This window comes from Nuphar pumila, chromosome 14, assembly GCF_984573655.1.
Source record: "Nuphar pumila chromosome 14, dmNupPumi1.hap1.1, whole genome shotgun sequence".
NCBI classification, from domain to species: domain Eukaryota; kingdom Viridiplantae; phylum Streptophyta; class Magnoliopsida; order Nymphaeales; family Nymphaeaceae; genus Nuphar; species Nuphar pumila.
Genome location: NC_143262.1, coordinates 11,402,392 through 11,421,531, shown reverse-complemented (window position 1 = coordinate 11,421,531; position 19,140 = coordinate 11,402,392). Strand labels below are relative to the sequence as shown.

General features: G+C 39.9%; 2 protein-coding genes across 2 annotated transcripts in view; one reads left to right on the top strand and one right to left on the bottom strand.

Annotated features, from left to right (window-relative positions):
* The first annotated feature begins 2,187 nt into the window (after positions 1 to 2,187).
* On the top strand, positions 2,188 to 4,310 carry LOC149816378 (F-box protein FBW2-like). Its single transcript, XM_089986600.1, has 2 exons — positions 2,188 to 2,797; positions 3,441 to 4,310. Exons 1-2 carry the CDS (start codon positions 2,481 to 2,483, stop codon positions 4,129 to 4,131), a joined length of 1,008 nt encoding a protein of 335 aa, XP_089842726.1. The 5' UTR covers positions 2,188 to 2,480; the 3' UTR covers positions 4,132 to 4,310.
* A 5,594-nt stretch (positions 4,311 to 9,904) lies between these two features.
* LOC149816377 (uncharacterized) overlaps positions 9,905 to 19,140 on the bottom strand; it is a 29,972-nt gene continuing 20,736 nt past the window's right edge. The window contains exon 5 of the mRNA XM_089988216.1: positions 9,905 to 10,319. Coding sequence (XP_089844342.1) covers positions 10,164 to 10,319 — 156 coding nt within the window. The 3' untranslated portion in view covers positions 9,905 to 10,163. The remainder of the gene's footprint in view (positions 10,320 to 19,140) is intronic.

Here is a 19,140-nt window from a genome sequence, read left to right as displayed (position 1 = left end):
CACCTTTCAATTTTAACAAGTTACAAAGCTACCCGGAATACATTTTTTTGATGGACAAAGTTCACCTTTTTTATGATTATGATGCAGTGACAAAATGTTTGTGTTGAAAAGAAATCCCATTAGTCGTTTGTTTCATCCCAAAACGTGGGAAAGAGATCCATTTTCGTTTGAAAGAGAGAACCTCTTAACTATGGACCCATGGGATTCAAACTCCTGGACCTATGCTTTCATTCAAAACCCTGTGTTGGGTCATTTTTTATCTGACATGAAGAGGTTAGGATTAGGGGTGTCAATCGGTAGGGTTTGGTGCGGACCCAGGTGAAACCAGACTTGGATCAGATTTTTGGGTATGGTATTGGGTCCAGACCCAAACTGATCGGGTCTACTATAAGAGAAACCATACCCGGATCCGATAAGAACTACCGAGTAAAATAGTAATGTTTTAGCATTTTTACATTGAAAATTTGTAGATCTTAATCGAAAACTCGGGTCGGGTCCGAGTTTGGTATAAAATTTCACCAACTATACCCGGGTCCATGTATTAATTGGACCTTCTGGTCCAGATCCAGGTCTTAATTGAATCTTCTTATTTGTCACCATACCCGGACCTTATAGGGTTTGGTCCGGGTCAGAACCAGGTAAACCAGACCCGTTGACACCCCTAGTTAGGACAGGCAAAACCGTTCAAATTAAAGTGTTCTTTGCTTAACTCCAAACATGTAAGTTTTTTTAGAAAGGCAAGCTGGGGCTAGGCAGACCCACCACACCACTTGGATCGTGTTATTTTTTTTATGAAAAATTATGTTATGTTTTATGGGTCAGAAAATTTTAATGCATTTACAACCACTCATTCTTGTATCACCAGGAAAACTTATATATTTGTCTGTTTTCAGCAATCCAAAAGCTGATTCTTACAAAACAGATCATGTAAAATGCATTTGAGTTTGGATTTATCAAAAAGCAAAAAAACAAAAATTTGCTTAGTAGGTACAGTCTATTACAGAAAATATTAACTTGCATTTATGTGCCGTGGGTAATGGGGGGTAATTAAGGGTGTCAACGGGTTGGGTATGGTTTGAACCTAGGTGAGACCAAACTAGGGGTGTCAACCGGCCTGGTTTACCCGGACCCGACCCGAACCAAACTCTATAGAGTCCGAGTATGGTGATAAATAAGAAAACTCGATTAAAACCTGGGTCTGGATCCGAAGGTCTGATTAATAATGGACCTGGGTATAGTTTTTGAAATTTTATACCAGACCCGCACCTGACCCAAGTTCCAATAACCAACAATTTTTTAATGTAAAAATGAAAAAAAATATGGTTTTATGGGTTATGGTCCGGGTTTGGTTCGTGCAATCCTTATCAGGTCCGGGTATGGTTTTTCTTATAGTAGACCCAATTAGATCCAGGTCTAGACCCGATACCATACCCGAAAATCTGGTCCAAGTCTGGTTCTACCCGACCTGTTGACACCCCTAGTCCAAACCCAGATTTGATTTAAGATGTTAGTACCAGGTTCAGACTCGGATACCCGGACCCTATAAGAATTACATGAATCAGATCGGAACATACCCGGTAAAATGATATTTTTTATCTTTTTTACAATGAAAAGTTACGGATCCTATTAGAAACTTGGGTCGGGCGTGGGTCTGGTATGAAATTTCATAAACCAGCTCCATATATTAATCGGATCCTTTGAATTTGACCCGGATAATAATCGGACTTCTTTGTTTATCACCCAACCCTGACCTTAGGTCGGGACCTATTGACACCCCCTTGGGGTTGGTCCTTTTGACTTAGCCAAAGAAAAACAGAAGTTTGTTGGGGGAACCATTTGAAGAATACCCCGAGGCAAGAACAACGGCCTTGTTTGTGAAGGTAGCAGAAAGTTGGCTTGATTTTTTAGATTACCTTCGAGGTCATTTATATTTTGTTGGGAGTCAAAAGGCCTTTGTTGGCATGCCTAATGAGGAGGGACTGGTAATTTTGAATTCCGTAGGTAACAAATCAAAAATTTTACTTTTGGGGGACACATTGCATGATTCCCCACGTTTTTATCCCCCTTGCTTTACTTCCTTGTTTTTCTTGTTGGCTCTTATTGAAATTTACCCCTACTTCCGAGGCGCGGTGAACCGGATTTTGTTCGGATCTTGCAATATACCCAACAATCTCTTGCTTTTTATGTATTCCCCATTCATATCTCCATCCGTTTCTTGTGTCTGGTTGGAGAATACCCATCTGCTCTCTCTCTCTCTCTCTCTCTCTCTCTCTCTCTCTCTCTCTCTCTCTCTCTCTCTTTACTTCTGTTGAAGCGCAGAATTCAGCCACTGATTAAAGAAAAGGGAGTAAATAATACCGAGTTGGTGAAGAGTGCAAGAAACCCACCTGCTTATTTTGCATTCCTTTTTTTGTTTTGTTGCTCGCTTTTTCTCCAACTCTTCTTTCTTGGGCATTGATATCTCAGAGAGAGAGAGAGAGATGGATGGTGGTGGAGAGGTTGGAGAATTCCGGTGTTGGGAGGAGCTCCTTCCGGATGCGCTTGGGCTGATCTTCAGCAAGCTCCCCCTGCAAGAGGTGCTGACAGTGGTGCCCAGGGTCTGCAGATCGTGGGGGAAGGTGGTCGCTGGCCCCTACTGCTGGCAAGAGATCGACATCGAGGAGTGGTGCACGCACAGCAAGCCTGATCAGATGCGCCGGATGCTCCAATTGCTCCTCTCCAGGAGCTTGGGCTCGCTCCGGAAGCTCTCCGTTTACGCCCTCCCGGACGACGATGTCTTCGCGTTGATAGCAGACCAGTGAGTTCTCCCTTTCTTCTTCATATATTTCTCTTCTCTGTTTCTTTTTACCATTTTGATGGCTCTGCTCTGCCCCATCTTTATTTAGCACTTACTGATTCATTTGGGATTTCGTAAAATCGGTTTCCTTTTCTTCTGGTCATGTAAATTCCTTCAAATTATTTCTCTTTTGTGTGGTTTTGCTCGCCTTTTGCCATATTGCGTTCTTCAAGGTTCAGTCTTTTGCTTGCTTTTAGAAGGCTGTTGCACTTTTTGTTTTTGTCTGCATTTTTCGCTCTGTATATGGATCTGTTGCCTGCTATCTTTCTTTTTTTTTGGTATTTGCCCCTTTTCTTCAGTTTCATTGTTTTCCTGTTTCCGCGGTACACAGTTTAGTTGTGTCCACTTTCTTCTATGCATAAAATTTTTATTTTCTTGAAGATCTTTATTTCTTGTCACTCCCACTTTTGTATATTGATGCTCGTCTTTCGGCGATATATTCTTGCCCACCCACTTCTTATTATAGATCTTTCTTTATCTAATCCCTTTAGGTTTCTTGATTTTTTGCCTATTTTATGCCTTCGTTCCTTCAATTTCTTCTGTTCCTGTTGTTGCCCATTTCTTCCTTTACAGAGATTGACTTGATTCTTGTTGGACTTGTTAGTGCTTCTTCTCTGGAGGACCTGCGAATCCCAAAAAGTCAATTGAGTGATGCCATTTTTTATCAAGTTGCAGAGAAGTTCAAGAAATTGAGATTCTTGGATGTGAGCTACTGTGAGGGTATAGGAGATCAAGCCCTAGAGGCCATCGGCATGAATTGCAAATCTCTAGTATCTCTGAAAAGGGCAATGCATCCATTGGGGGTACTGGGTAAGAGCTGCCAAGACGATGAAGCCTTGGCGATTGCAAAGACGATGCCGCAGCTCAAACATTTGGAAATGGCATATGTTCTGCTGACGACTGTGGGTGTTAGAACAATACTCTCAGCATGCCAGGAGCTTGAGCTCCTGGATGTGAGGGGCTGTTGGGATGTGAAACTGGAGGGGCAAGAGTGGCTAGCTAAGAGACAGGAGAAAGGTTTGAAGGTTTTGGGGCCAGAGGTGGTGGATGACTATGATCTGCATTATCTGGAGGATTGCAGCGACGACGAGGACGATGAATGGGGTTCAATTGGGGATGAAGAATATCATCTGGATTGGGACCTCTATGATGATGCAGATGAAATTTTGGAGAATTATGATGGGAGCTCAGATGATATGTGGGATGATGATCAAGGGTTGAATGGTCTCGAGCTGAGGCTCTACGTTGCCCCAGACGATACAGATGATGTGATTGACTGGCCTGCATCACCATGATCTATCTGTGCTTCTCTTTTCTTGTTCCTCTGTTCATGTTTTCAAGCTAATCTTGGCTCTGAATATGTGGATGTTGTAAATCTCTGTTCTGCTATTTGGATACACTACTGTGATGGGAATATGGTTGATCTTTCTTGTAAGTTATGATTCTTCTTATTTCATTCTTTTTATGCAACAAATGCTTCTCTGGCTCCTCACCCTAACAAGGATCTTGATGGTATGAACAGGAACTAACATATTATCAAGCGTGCTTCTTGTTGATTTAATAGGTCTTTCTTTATACCAAATTCCTTCATAGGATGAACTCTTTAAGAGATTCAACACTGACTCGGTCTCTTTTTGCTTTTGGGTGCGCCTTCTGAGCTTCAGAGAATGTGTATCTGACTGTTTATCTCAATTCAACTACACACAGGTTCTCTTCTTATGCCTCCATCATTCATCATGCTTGGTTGCTGTTGAACAAGCAGCTATGGCTGGAAAGGATGCTGGCTACTGCAATATTTGAACCAGAGCTTGCTGGTTCCAGCTGAAACAGTTGCCGAGCTGCAATTTCTTCTATTTCAACTTGAACTCATATGCTACAAACACCCAACAGAGCCCCACTCTCAAGATCTTTTTGCGATGTCATATGAGTTATGCAGACAACTGTGACATTTTGGTTTCATCTGCCCTCTTCTCACAGCATGAAAGACATCAAGAGCTTTCCTTACTCTTGTCATGCTTGCCATATCCATTGGTCATCGCATTCCATGTGATTGTGATGATCTCAACTGCTTGGTGAAAAGCATCACAAGCATCAAACAAACATCTACATTTTGCATATGTTGACAATGGCTCGATTATGTCTGCATCTTGTCCATACCTACTAGAAAAACATGGGCATGGAGCTGCTTGCTAAAATAGATTGAACTGGGTCGCTTCAAACACAGCAACACCATCTCCAAGAACGTGAGATCTCCAATCTGTCCATTCCCATTTCCTCCATAGCCTGACATCATGTTGTTGAAAGAACCAGCATCCATCTCAGGCATCAAGTGAAAAACCAATCTGCACTTCCCGAATCTCCATTTTTCATGTACGTTTCTATAAGACAGATAACCAATATACATATCTAAAGCCCATTGCCTTTTAGTAATCTGGCCATGTATTTGTTTTCCTACATCCAGCGATGCACACCTGAAAACTGCAGTACAGGTGCGATGGTTACGCTCAATTCCACTACTAGTCCTGAAAAATGTGTCCAAAGCTTCATGTAGAGACCCGAAATTTACAGAAATCAACCAGAGAATTCTCCATTTAAGTTTTCTTCTTACCTGTATTCGTGATTGCAAACACATGTATTTGTTTGTCATAGTCTGCCTCTCCCAAAGCAACAGATGAATTCAAATGACTGAGAATAACAATTGGCTTTCAAACCTGCAATATTGATCTGTCTGAACAAGCCCAGGGACTCCAAGAAACAGTCATGGCGGGCATAGGCTCTAACTAGAATGGTCCATGCAACTATATTTGGATTTGGATCAGACATTTCGTCAAACAGGTAGCGTGCATGATATAACAGTCTGAATTTCACGATAAGATGTCTAACTTGGTAATGCATGCATATTTTCCCCGTGCAACCATTTTAGAAGGGCATGAATTCTCTTGCCCATCAACCACAAACCTCTTTCGACACTGGTGTTTAGGGAGGAAGCTAGTCTTACAACCACCCTCCCCTCATGAGAAAGCCAGGGGATATGAGTTGGGTGACTAAAGTTGCAGAATGCATTGCAGACATAGTTTGGCAAAAGGGTGGTTATTGTGAACTTAGACATTTGGTTCTCATATGCTCTAACATAGATGTCGTGAATAAGAAGAGTCCTTCAAGCCGTAGAAGGAAATATTCAGCATCGGTGCTCTGGCTGTCAGTGAGTGATCATGGATCGAATCCTCAGAACGGCCATTTCTTGCAAAACACAGAAGTTTGGGACTCTCCAATTCGCCCCTCCTTGAAATACATGACTACACTAGATATTTCCCCGTATAGCATCTGATATCCTTTACTTGGACCCATATCCCAGTCCTCCTGGTCGTTCATACTTCATAGCCAGTTAAACTGATCATGCAAAGACATAAGGGTTTTTGTTTTTGTTTTTGTTTTCTGTTTACTGTGGAGAAACCGCCGCTATAGTTTGGATGCCCTATTATAGGTTGAGAAGTGTCACATTAACCTTAAATCTTTGTTTGCATTGTAAAACTCCCCAAGTACTCTCCTCTTTTTTTTTTTGATATTTACACGGGAAAACTACCCTCAGGATCAAAGGCCTATCCACGTTTGCTCTATCTGCTGTACTTACGGTCGCTGCCCTGGCAATGTAAAACTCCATGGGTGTACTCTTTGCCCCCAAAGAGTCGCCATGCTTCGGCTTAAGCAATGGGTGAAGCTCATGAGATTTGAACCTAGACCACCTGCCTAGCAGCTTAGGTTCCATCACGCCACGCCAAACCTTGGGCTTAAATACTCCCATCTGTTCAGTAGTTTGCTATTTGGTTTAGGGCCTTGCGACGAAGGACACGCTCCGTCGAACTCTCTGACTTCCTCCAGATTGAAAGCCTTAACCTACCCAAGGGGTTAGGTGTGCAGAGCCCTTGTGGGCATGTTAAGACTTTCAAATTAATCAAACAACTTTCAACAGAACGTGTTGAACAGTACAACATTGATCCAAGTTAATGAATGATATGATTTGAGAGAGAGAGAGAGGTGTTTGGTGCAGAGAAAACATGGAACATTATCGTGGTATGGGTTTACAGGACCCAGCTTTCTCTGTCGAAAAAAAAAAGCTGACAGGACTAAAATACGTCACTCAGAATTTATTAGGGCAACGAGCGACTTACAAGTGGTTAAAGGCTTAGGTTTTTAGTGGATTTTAACTCCTAAAACCAAGGCTCCTGACATGGAATTCAATATACTGCAGCTCTTGTTGGGCCCTCGACTACCCAAAAGACTAAGCAAAGATTTTAGTCACCTCGTTGGCAATTTATCGCCTGTAACCATTGTGCTTGAAGATGAAGGACCAAGCTAACTTGAACCAATGCTCGCTGATTGAACTACAATGTTGGATCAAGTTTCAAGTTGGTCAAAGATTTTTGGTCAGTGTGTCGGGCTCTCAAACCAAGAAGACCTTGGGAACAATCAACAAAGGTGAGGAGTAGGGATCGAGTTCAAACATCCTTAGCTTTACTTGCACCCCAAGTTTTTTGGGTCAATGCTGCAAATGTTTAAAAAAGATCAATAAAGTTGGAAAGAACTGTTGAACTGTGGAAGAACCAACTCCCATATTTTCTTAGTAAAAATAAAAGGCTACCAAGATCCCTTTTTTAACATTTTTTTTTTGAAAAATTTATAAAAACCCACGTGACTTTTGAATAATTTACAAACACACGCCTAACATTTAGATTTTACAAATACACGCTTAGGTTAGCAAAATAATTCTCAAACACACATCTCTCTCTACTCGAGTAGGGATGGTAGTAGACCGGGGCAGGGGACAAGGTCTCTACCTCCACCTCCCATCACATCACCACATTTGAATTCTTCCTGGTAACCGATCTCTTTCGCTCTAAACCAAAGGAGCCTTAATCATCGACTGTATACATTGGCAGGCCTCGGATTGGTAAAACCCTTAAAGTCCTCCCTACCCACCACCCACCAGAGAATACACTCAGCTTCGACCAGTATAAGAAGAATTTTTTTTTTTTTTTGAAAGGCAAGCTGGGGTTAGGCAGACCCCTACCATTTATACAACTATATCATTGGGTTGAACCTGCAACATCCCAACACAAGGTGACGTGCACTAGCTGCTCCTACCAGACAAGAGGAGCCACCGTTGGTAGAATAATAGGATTTTAATAACTAGCACAGAATGAGTTTTATATGTTGGTTTTAGAGCTTCACTCTTTTATGTACCTTCTTATATCTGATAGTGGAGCTGCAGTATAGGCCCCCCATTGGATTTGAACTTGAGTTCCTTCAACTATGAGAGTACGACCTAACCATCAAGCTATCTCATTCAACTGGCTTCACTTGCAGTTAAAATAGTTGCACGAGCACCCTTGTTCAAGTAGTTAACTAACTTCATGCCACTATTAGCCGGCTCTTACTAATATTAACCAGGAAATTTTCTCAGAAAATTTAAAAAATAACTGTTTTTTCTCAAGAAAATCTAAAAGATTAAAAAAGAAAAGAAAAGTTAAAACTTAAAAGATATAAACTTTTAACGAAAAGTAGCTCCTAAATAAAGTATATTGATAACATCAAAATCTTTTTATTTTAGAGTTTTTAAAATTTATAATCATACTTTTGTGTTTTCTTTTTGACAAAAACTGTTAATGTAATAAAAACTATGGAACATTTTTATGCATTGGGAGCATGTTAAGGATGTCCAATAGTAGAATGTTGTTCGGAAACTCGATCATAGTAAATGTCCTGGAGGGCGCATAAACCATGTTCAATAGAAATAGCAATTGCAACTAGGGATGTCAATGGGTCGGGTTTACCCGGACCTGCCCCGAACCAAACCCTATAGGGCCTGGTTATGGTGATAAATAAGAAGACCCGATTAAGACCCGGGTCCAGATCAGAAGGTTCGATTAATATATGGACCCAGGTATAGTTTGTGAAATTTTATACCAGACACAAGCCCGGCCCGAGTTCTGATTAAGACCTGCAACTTTTTAACGTATAAATGATAAAAAAATATTGTTATACCGGGTATGGCCCGGGTCTGATTCATGTAGTTCTTATTGGGTCTGGGTATGGTTTTTCTTATGGTAGGTCCGATTAGACTCGGATCCAGACCCGATACTATACCAAAAATTGGGATCAGGTCTGGTTCCACCTGGGTCTGAAACAAACCTGACCCATTGACACCCCTAATTGCAACCCTATAAAGCGCTTCCATACATGAGAAAGTAGGTGATTTTTTCCTAGGCGAGAAAGCTCTTCAAAAGTTTGCATGTAATTCATCTTCTCAACAGAAAGCACAACATTGACGCATGAGAAAACTTCCATGCAAAAGTTTTCTCTCCGTCCCTCTCTATGGATAAACAATTCTCAGCTACTTTCTCAGGGGTATGACAGTTGCAAACATACCACTATTTCTCGAACTACTTTCTGAAGTGTATCTAATTGGTCATGTTTCACGTGATCTCTATACAAAATATTGCTCTGTGCAATAAGGTCCATGTCGAACAGATACTTTGTTTTGATATCCAATTCAGACAAGGCTAATAGAGGAGAGATACAATGACCACACACACACACAGCATGCATTGCGAGGAATAGCAGGAATTGACCAAACAAGATAGAAATTGTAGAGTTCATTTGTGGGGCTGGAGAGGATTGTAGGTAGGTAGGTGGGTCCGGGGGATTTGAGAGCCAACAAGCTTTTTCACATGTGCAGCCAAAGCTGCCTAGCATTTACGCAAAATCATTCACCCAGGTTGTGCATGCTTAAGGTGAGCTGCAAACATGTTCCTGGTGAAAGAATTGTTTGATCCTCCTGCTATCCTACACATATGCACCACAATACATTGTTTCACCAATCACCATGAACAAGATATTTACAGTGAGCATTACCTTGCTTCAATTGGTCCTTTGGCCCGTTTAAACTTAGCCTTTTATTCAACAATGTTTCTAGTAAGGACTCGAACTTTACTTGGCTGTGTGTTTTACCAAGATAACACAAATCCGAGTTAACCCTGAATCAATATTAGTGCAAAAATGACTTTGATGTTTGACTACTAAACCTCAGTCCAAATTAGGGCCTGAGTAAATCCATATCTTAGTCTGTGCCTTCAGGCCATGATTAAGAGTCGTTCACAAAATGCGATCTCTGTAAGCATCCAAAAAAATTTGTTGAGCTTGTAACCAAGTGCATAGGTAGCCATCTCAGGTCACTGATTCACTATATTTTGGACAAAATTCAGACACCCATTTATAAGCTCCAAAATCTATTCCCGCATTAAATTGGATGATAGTCCTGCATTAAATACTACTGGGTCTCAATTTCTTCAATCACCATGCTATCCTGAATGGAGTTCCGCATGTCCACAGTATTTTCCCGTGTCACAGATCCTCGCCTGCTTTCTTTCAATCTACCAGCCTTTGCAATAGCAAGGATAAGCTTAAGCTGCTTCTGCTGTTGCTCCTGAACAGTGAGCAACAAGGTATGGCAATCAAGCAACATTTAAAGAATCACAAAATAGAAGAACCAATCAGCATAAAAACAACAACAACAACAATCAGCATAAAAACAAATCCTATTAAAAAGAGCATAAACCTTTTCTGCCACTGCCAATTCCAAATAGTTCCTAAATAATGATACTCAGTACATTGCCTGAAGGTTTATTGTGCTGCATGAGTGGAAGAACTTGATTCATTCCGGGAGCTACTGCAATGAACACTGAACCCAACAATTAAAACATCATGTGTATGTGTGTGTGTGGCCCCCTGGGGTGGGCCCACCTTTTAAATTCCTACATGTGTACTAGAGCAAGTGTATATGCACATCCATGTTACAGGTTCTGCAACTTATCAAATGTAGAGAACATTTTCGTTGGGGACTCATGATCTAGGGCCCTTAGAATGGAATCAGTACCTAATAGACAAACATCCATGAGTGGTGGTTAAGGATGTTATCTGTAAATGAGCATCATCCAAACAACACAGGGATATGTGACCTATAAACAGTGATGGATATAAATCTCTGGCATCAAAACATAATAACCACGTCAAATCATTTTCAGGTGGGAAATTTCTGTGGTCTTTTAGGAAAAGAATCAAATTGTGAGGTATCTAAACACTTGAAATTGGACTGGTGATTACTTTTTCATGTAACTTTTTCCCTCTGATATGTTGATGAGGTTTCCTTTATATTGTCTGGACATGCTTCAGGCCTTCTTTTAGAGGCACAATCTCCACTAGGAACCCAGGAAGTCCAAGAAGTGACAGCCAGAGATTCAAGACTCCACTGGTATTAGGCCACTATGTAGATAACTAACACACTTAGGAGGTCAGAAAATGGAGACGGTGAGTATTATCTAGCAGCTAAGGAAATTATTTAACCATGAGTTTGAGAATCTGAAAAATCAAAAATAGAAAGTTAATCACTAGTGTACCATAATCTAATTGTGTTCCCCTCTGATTGGCTGACTGAAATGGTGCTTTGGGAATGTCAATTAGAGCAGTCTCAACAGATTTTGGATGTCACCTCCTTCACATTGATTGTCAAACACTCCAATAAACAATCTCTAGGTCATTCAGGCTTATCACCTAAGGTAGATAAATATGCAGATAAGCACTGGTATTAGGCCACTATGTAGATAACTAACACACTTAGGAGGTCAGAAAATGGAGACGGTGAGTATTATCTAGCAGCTAAGGAAATTATTTAACCATGAGTTTGAGAATCTGAAAAATCAAAAATAGAAAGTTAATCACTAGTGTACCATAATCTAATTGTGTTCCCCTCTGATTGGCTGACTGAAATGGTGCTTTGGGAATGTCAATTAGAGCAGTCTCAACAGATTTTGGATGTCACCTCCTTCACATTGATTGTCAAACACTCCAATAAACAATCTCTAGGTCATTCGGGCTTATCACCTAAGGTAGATAAATATGCAGATAAGTACTTGGGCTATGCTTAAGGTAGCCAAAGGGCATTGTCCAGTAGCTAGGAAAATGGTCTAGACAACCAATTTAAATAAGTTGACAACTCAATACCATGTTACAAGCTGGTTTTTCATGGAAGCGAAAATCACTCAATCAATGTGCGATTTTGGGTGAATTATTAGTAGTAGGCATTCAGATAAGGAGAACTGAGACCATCCCCAAGAGATGAGCAAGTGGAGATGGTGGTCTAGGAAGTGTTCTTTACTTCTTTACTATCACAAATAAGAAACCTATATGAGCTTTATTTTTTTAAAATATAAAGACTACCCATTTAATATTCATTTCAGTCACGTTTGCATGCCATGGAAACAGGGGGGTTTCCACAGAAATACACATGCATTTTCTCGTATATTTCTTGCATGTTCTCATGCATCTAAGCATTCTTTAATATATTTTCTCATACATTTCATGCATATCATGCATCCTGCATATTTCTAACCTGTTTCCTACAGGAATCCCATCAAAACCCTTAGGAAAACCAGTCCATGTCCCAATTTAGGACTATCCTATAAATAGATGGACATTAGGTCATTAGGATGTCCCGCGGATTGAAGGAACAATCTGACACACCTGATGAGAGCATAAACCATCTTAAACCCATGTCTTTTGTCCCAGGACACATCTTTGACAGGAAAAATTCCATGATTTCCAAAAGATCCAAAATATCTCAAAAATTCCTTTTGATGATTTTGCCCCAAAAAGCTTATCTCGGTCTGTCTTTTCAAAAATAAGTCTTCATTTTTTAGCAACAAAGCACTTGTTTCGTCTTTGTGTGACCACATTCAGTCAAGACTTCCCGCGCATTGCACCGAGTTCAAGGGAAAGCCCTTGCGTGGAACAAGTTATTAGCTTAATCTGTAGTCCGACCTCGTTTGGCCTGACATCCCTACCTATATAACAGGCATCACAGGGAGACCCTCGTGTTGAGCTATGTACATGTCACTAGCTATCTGTCTTGCACCATAAAGTTGTCTTTGTCTTTGTCTTTGACTTTATCAAGATCTTTTTTTCAAAAAAAAAAATTGTCAGAGCCAATCTTTCGTTCTTTTTCAGCCGGTGTGTCTACTTCTTTGTCATCGATCGAGCTTCGCACACTCGACAACAAAGAGGGGCATTCTATAGATACCCAATTTTGGACCGAGATATTTTGAACATCAAAAATCCCTATTTTGTCTATTGAAACTAGATTCAATCTAATTTTTTACCTGTAAAACTGCCTCTTTAAGGTTTTTGACCAAAATAAAAGATAAAGAGGAGGTTCTAAGCCTTCCAACGCATTAAAAAAAAGCTCAAACCGATACCGAAATTAAAAGTTATGGCCAAAACTTGTTTCAGAGTAATGTCACTTCTTATCCTCAAGGATTTTCGTTATTACCTTTGAATTGTTGTTATTCCGCTGTCATCATTACTCGCCTTTAAAGTAGCAGTTGTTTTTTGTCGTGATGTCATCTTAAACAATTGTCATCATCACAGTTATAACCAAGGTTGTAAGTATCGTATTGTTATCAGTATCGGTCGGGCCCAAAATAAGATATGTATTCTATGTCACATAGGTTCGGGTGCGGATGCGGATGCGGGTATGGGTGCAGATGCGGCACTTTAAAAAAGCTTGGGTATGGGGGTGCGGGGAGGGTATATATATATATATATATATATATATATATATATATATATATATATATATATATATATATATATATATATATATATATATATATATATATATAAATGAACTTGATTAGGGTTAACTTAATCTACTTTTGGATAGAAATGGACTTCAGTGTGGTTGACTTCACCTAACACAAAGGAAGTTGTGTCCAAGTGTCGGACCCACTTGGGTACGGGTGCAACGCGGGTGTGGTGCCCTGTTAGAAGAGTTTGTGTTACATAGTATGTATTGTATTGTAAAAATCATATTTGTTAATAAAAAAATTTAAAAATTCTAAAAAATAATGAAAATCATGAAAATCATAAAAAATAGCAAAAATTCTAAAAAATCATAACACATGAAACAATGATGAATTGCACAAAATACAACCATAAAATCACATATGACACATTTATATCTCTATGAGTTGCACAACACATCATCAAACATCAACTATCTCATAAAAACATTGCAAAATATTAAATATCTTGCAATTAAGAATATGCCACAAGACTCATACTTTCATATTACATAAACAAAAATATTGTGGCAATAGTTATACTTGATTTTCAATCGGTTTTCACTCATTACTTGAGTTCCCCATTGTCATGATGAATCATCTGATGCCATCTTCGATAGAGGAGTATGAAACTTGATATAAATCTCTAATTTTTGTGGTAAGTTAACGGGGAGTCGCAGGGGGTAGCACACTCAACAAACAACAACAACAACAACTACGCCTTCATCCCAAAACAATTGGGGTCGGCGATATGAACCAACAAAGAAAATCATTCTCGGTCTTCCACATGAATCCTTCTCCTCCATTCATTTCTATCCAATGCCATGTCCTCGGTGAGGTTCAAAGCATTCATATCCTTTCCTATCACCTCCATCCATGTCTTCCTAGGCCTACCCCGACCTCTTTTAACTAATATATTTTCCCATTTCTCCATCCTTCTAACTGGAGCATCATTAGGCCTTCGTCGAATATGTCCAAACCACCGTAAATGATTCTCTCTCATCTTATTTTCAATGGGTGCAACGCCTACCTTCTTACGTATCTCCTCGTTCTGAATCTTATCTTTTATTGTATTTCCACACATCCATCTCAGCATACGCATCTCAGCTACACTCATTTTTTGAATATGATGTCTCTTGGCAGCCCAACATTCCGTACCATATAGTAAAGCAGGCCTAATAGTCGTCCTATAAAACTTTCCCTTCAACCGCAATGGCATTCTACGATCGCACAACACTCCAGTTGCACTCTTCCATTTCATCCACCCAACCTTTATCCTATGATTTACATCTCCATCAATTTCTCCATACTTTTGAATGATAGATCCCAAATATTTGAAAGAATCATCCACCGGTATTCTTGCTCACCAAGCTTCACTACACTCCCATCTCTATTTCGTTGCTTACTAAATCGACATTCCATGTATTCTGTCTTACTCTTACTCAACTTAAAACCTCTTGCTTCCAACGTCTGTCTCCATAATTCTAACTTAGCATTAACCCCAGCTCTAGACTCATCAATCAAAACAATATCATCAGCAAACAACATACACCACGGCACATTTTCTTGAATTGATCACGTAAGTTCATCCATCACTATAGCAAATAGGAAAGGGCTTAAAGCAGATCCTTGATGTAACCCAACCGTTATAGGAAAATTGGTTGTCACCCCTCCACAAGTGCGGACATTGGTTACTACTCCTTCATACATATCTTTAATTATACTAATGTACTTGAGAGAAACACCTTTCTTCATCATTGTCCACCAGAGAACGTCCCTAGGTACTCTATTGTAAGCCTTCTCCAAATCAATAAAAACCATATGCAAATCTTTGTTCCTCTCTCTATTTCTCTCAATAAGTTGTCTAAGAAGATGTATAGCTTCCATAGTAGAGCTTTCAGGCATAAAACCAAATTGATTCTCCGATATCATGACAACCTTCCTCAACCTAGACTCAATCACCCTCTCCCAAAGTTTCATAGTATGACTCATGAGTTTTATACCACGATAGTTCGTGCAATCTTGTATATCACCCTTATTCTTATATAGATGCACCAAAGTACTCTTCCTCCACTCATTAGGCATCTTATTTGTCCGCCAAATCTTGTTAAAAAGATTTGTCAACCATTCTAAACCTTTCTCTCTCAAGCATTTCCAAGCCTCGATAGGTATACCATCTGGGCCAACTGCCCTACTTGATTTCATTTTCTTCAAAGCCTCTGCAATTTCTTTCTTTTGAATCTTGCGCATGAAGTCACGATTCATCTCATGAAAAGGAATGGAAAAGTCTCCAAGATCCTGAGCATGACTTTCATTAAATAGCTTATCAAAATAATCTTTCCATCTCTCCTTAATCTCCTCATCTTTGACTAAAACCCTTTGCGTTTCATCTTTGATACATCTAACCATACCCAGATCCCTCGATTTCCTATCTCTCATTTTTGTAATCCTATAAATATCCTTTTCACCCTCTTTGGTATCCAACTTGTCATAAACCTCCTTATATACCTTATCCCTCGCGTTCCGAACTACTTTTTTAGCTTCCTTCTTTGCTATCATATACTTCTCCAAATTCTCATTATCACGACTTTTACTTAGATTTCTATAACACTCTCTTTTAACCTTAATAGCTAATTTGACATCCTCGTTCCACCACGATGTATCATTACCTAGCGGTGCACCGCCTTTAGACTCACCCAATACCTCCTTAGCCACCTTTCTCATGCCACCCGCTATCTTATTCCACATAGATTCTGAATCCTCCTCGAGACACCAATCAACTTCCTTAACTACCCGCTCTACAAACATTCCTTGTTTAGCTCCTTTCAGTGCCCACCACTTAATTCTAGGATCTATCCTATGTCTATCCCTTTTGCGGCATTGTCTAATTCTAAGATCTAAAATTAAGACTCTATGTTGTGTAGCTACACTTTCTCCCGGTATAACCTTACAATCGATGCAACAACCCCTATCTCTCTTTCTAAGTAGGAAAAAATCTATCTGACTCGTATTAACCCCACTTTTAAATGTTACTAGGTGAGACTCCCTCTTCCTAAACCAAGTGTTTGCTAAGATCATATCATAGGACAAACCAAAATCTAAAATCCTTTCTCCACTATCGTTTCTTTCTCCTATACCATAGCCTCCATGGATACTCTCAAATCCATCCCTACTAAATGCCTACATGCCCATTAAGGTCACCGCCGATGAAAAGCCTTTCTCCATAAGATATCCCTTGTACTACTCCATCTAAATCTTCCCAAAATTGACGCTTAGTGGAATCATCTAAACCTACTTGAGGTGCATAAACACTAATAATAATAATAATATCCGTACCTAATACTAATTTAATAAGTAAAATCCTATCACCCTTCCTACGGACCTCAACTACATTATCTATAAACTCACGACTCATAACAATCCCTACTCCATTCCTATTCCTATTTATTCCTGTATACCAAATCTTATATCCCCAAGGTTCTATCACTTTTGCTTTCTCACCTACCCATTTGGTCCCTTGTAGACATAAAATATCAATCTTTCTCCTACACATAACATCTACTAACTCTACCAACTTACCAGTTAAAGACCCTATGTTCCAAGTGGCTAACCTAATTTTATGGTCTTGGACTAACTTCTTTACCCCCACCCGTCCAATAAAGTGAGGGAACCCTTGCCTATTTGACACCACACCCGGGCGCCGGTGTGACGCGTCGCTTCCGGGCGACGACCTAGCAACCCTTGCCCATTTATCACTGCCTCCAGGCCTATAGAGTACAGTGTGTCGCTCAGTAGGGAACGCCCCAACGAAATTCTCATATTGGTTCATATTCATAGGGTATGACTAAGTTTTTATGTTGGTTGTCACAGGCCTACCGCAACCCTCCTCCTTTATCCGGGCATGGGACCGGCAGTGTATAACTAAACAGTTATACACAGGCGGAGTTAGGGAGCAGCGCACTCACGACGCAAAATTTGTTTTGAGGGTAAATTTGTAATTTTACTCATAATAAAAAAATTTACCTTGACCCACTTGTTTGAGTGAAAAATGGTGAAAATGCGCTTTTACTTTAGCAAACCGCAAAAAGCCCTCTCCCTTGCGCACAGATCAACCCCCAAATCACTCTCAAGAGTTCTAGAGTGTGTGGATACCTCTCTAATGTCTTCTACACAAATGAGGAAGTCGACCCTCAAGAGGTCTTTAAAACTCAAAACTGAAAAATTATGATTCGGCCCTTTTTTAAGTGTGTCAACCTTGTATCGTACGATACATGGTCCGATACGTACAACATTGATTATAACAACACAATTGATTATCGTTATTACTGATCCAATTGTCGTTATTAGATTTCTTATCGGCAGGCGTTTCTGAGTTCTAATAATTTCAAAATTTGGCACGCTCGTCCTTATCCCAATGCATCAGCTTTCCCAAAATCCCTCCTAGCATCGTAAATACCCCATTAAATTAAGATTATATCCCCTAATCTCTTTCCAAAGATTAAATCCTAGCCCTTTATTCAAATTACTTCAAATATTAGCCATAGATCTACCTTTGGATCCTGAATACATAATAAACATATTTGGATCAGGGTGTCTTCCCTCCCATTTAAGGAGGAAGATTTAGAATCCCCCCTCCTAGTATTATTGTAATGAAATATGCGGAAAAGAAATGTATGTCCTACAATGGACATTCACACATAGAAATCAAAGAACAAGTCCAAAAGAGGACATACACAAAAGCCAATAATGGCTAGAAAGCATAAAATCTTATAAATGCACAAAAGGGCTTGAAGAAGCCACACCTTACAAAGGGGGAGGCCCCACTTATTTATAGGCAAGAGAGGAGTGAAGGAGAGTTAGAGAAAAGCAAGAGAGAGGGACCATTGGGAGTCCCAACAAGGAGTCGTTGGGCTCCCAACGATCACAATTGTGACCGTTGGGGGCCCAACGACTCTTTGTTGGGGCCCCCAATGGCTGTGCATTAAATGCACAAAAAGAAATAAAAAAAGACAAAAAAGAAAAAGGAAAAAATAGAAAAAGAAAAAGGAAAAAAGAAGAAAAGGAAAAAGTCTAAAATGCCCCTATTGGGCGAGATTACAAAACTACCCCTTATCGGGTAGTGAATGAGAACTATATTATATATATATATAGGTGTTACATATATTTTAACACCCTCCCTCAAGCTTTACGGGGATACAACGAAAAGCTTGTTGAGAAGAAACATGAAACGAGGAGCCGCAAGAGCTTTGGTGAAAAAGTCCGCCAACTGGTACTCGGATGTGACATAGGGCAGTGCTATGGTTCCTTTTAGGTATTCATCTCGAACATAGTGGCAATCCATCTCAATGTGTTTAGTACGCTCGTGGAAGGTGTAGTTGCTTGCAATATAGATAGCACTCTTGTTATCGCAACACATCTTCGAAGGAATTGAGATGACGATGCCCATATCACAGAGGAGACTTCTAAGCCACACAAGCTCCATGGTTGTAGTGGCCATTGCACGATATTCCGCTTCAGTTGAGGACAATGATACTTTATGCTGCTTCTTGCATCTCCAAGAAATCATAGAGTCACCTAGGAAAACACAAAAACCAGTGGTTGAGACTCTATCATTGGGATTTCCTCCCCAAT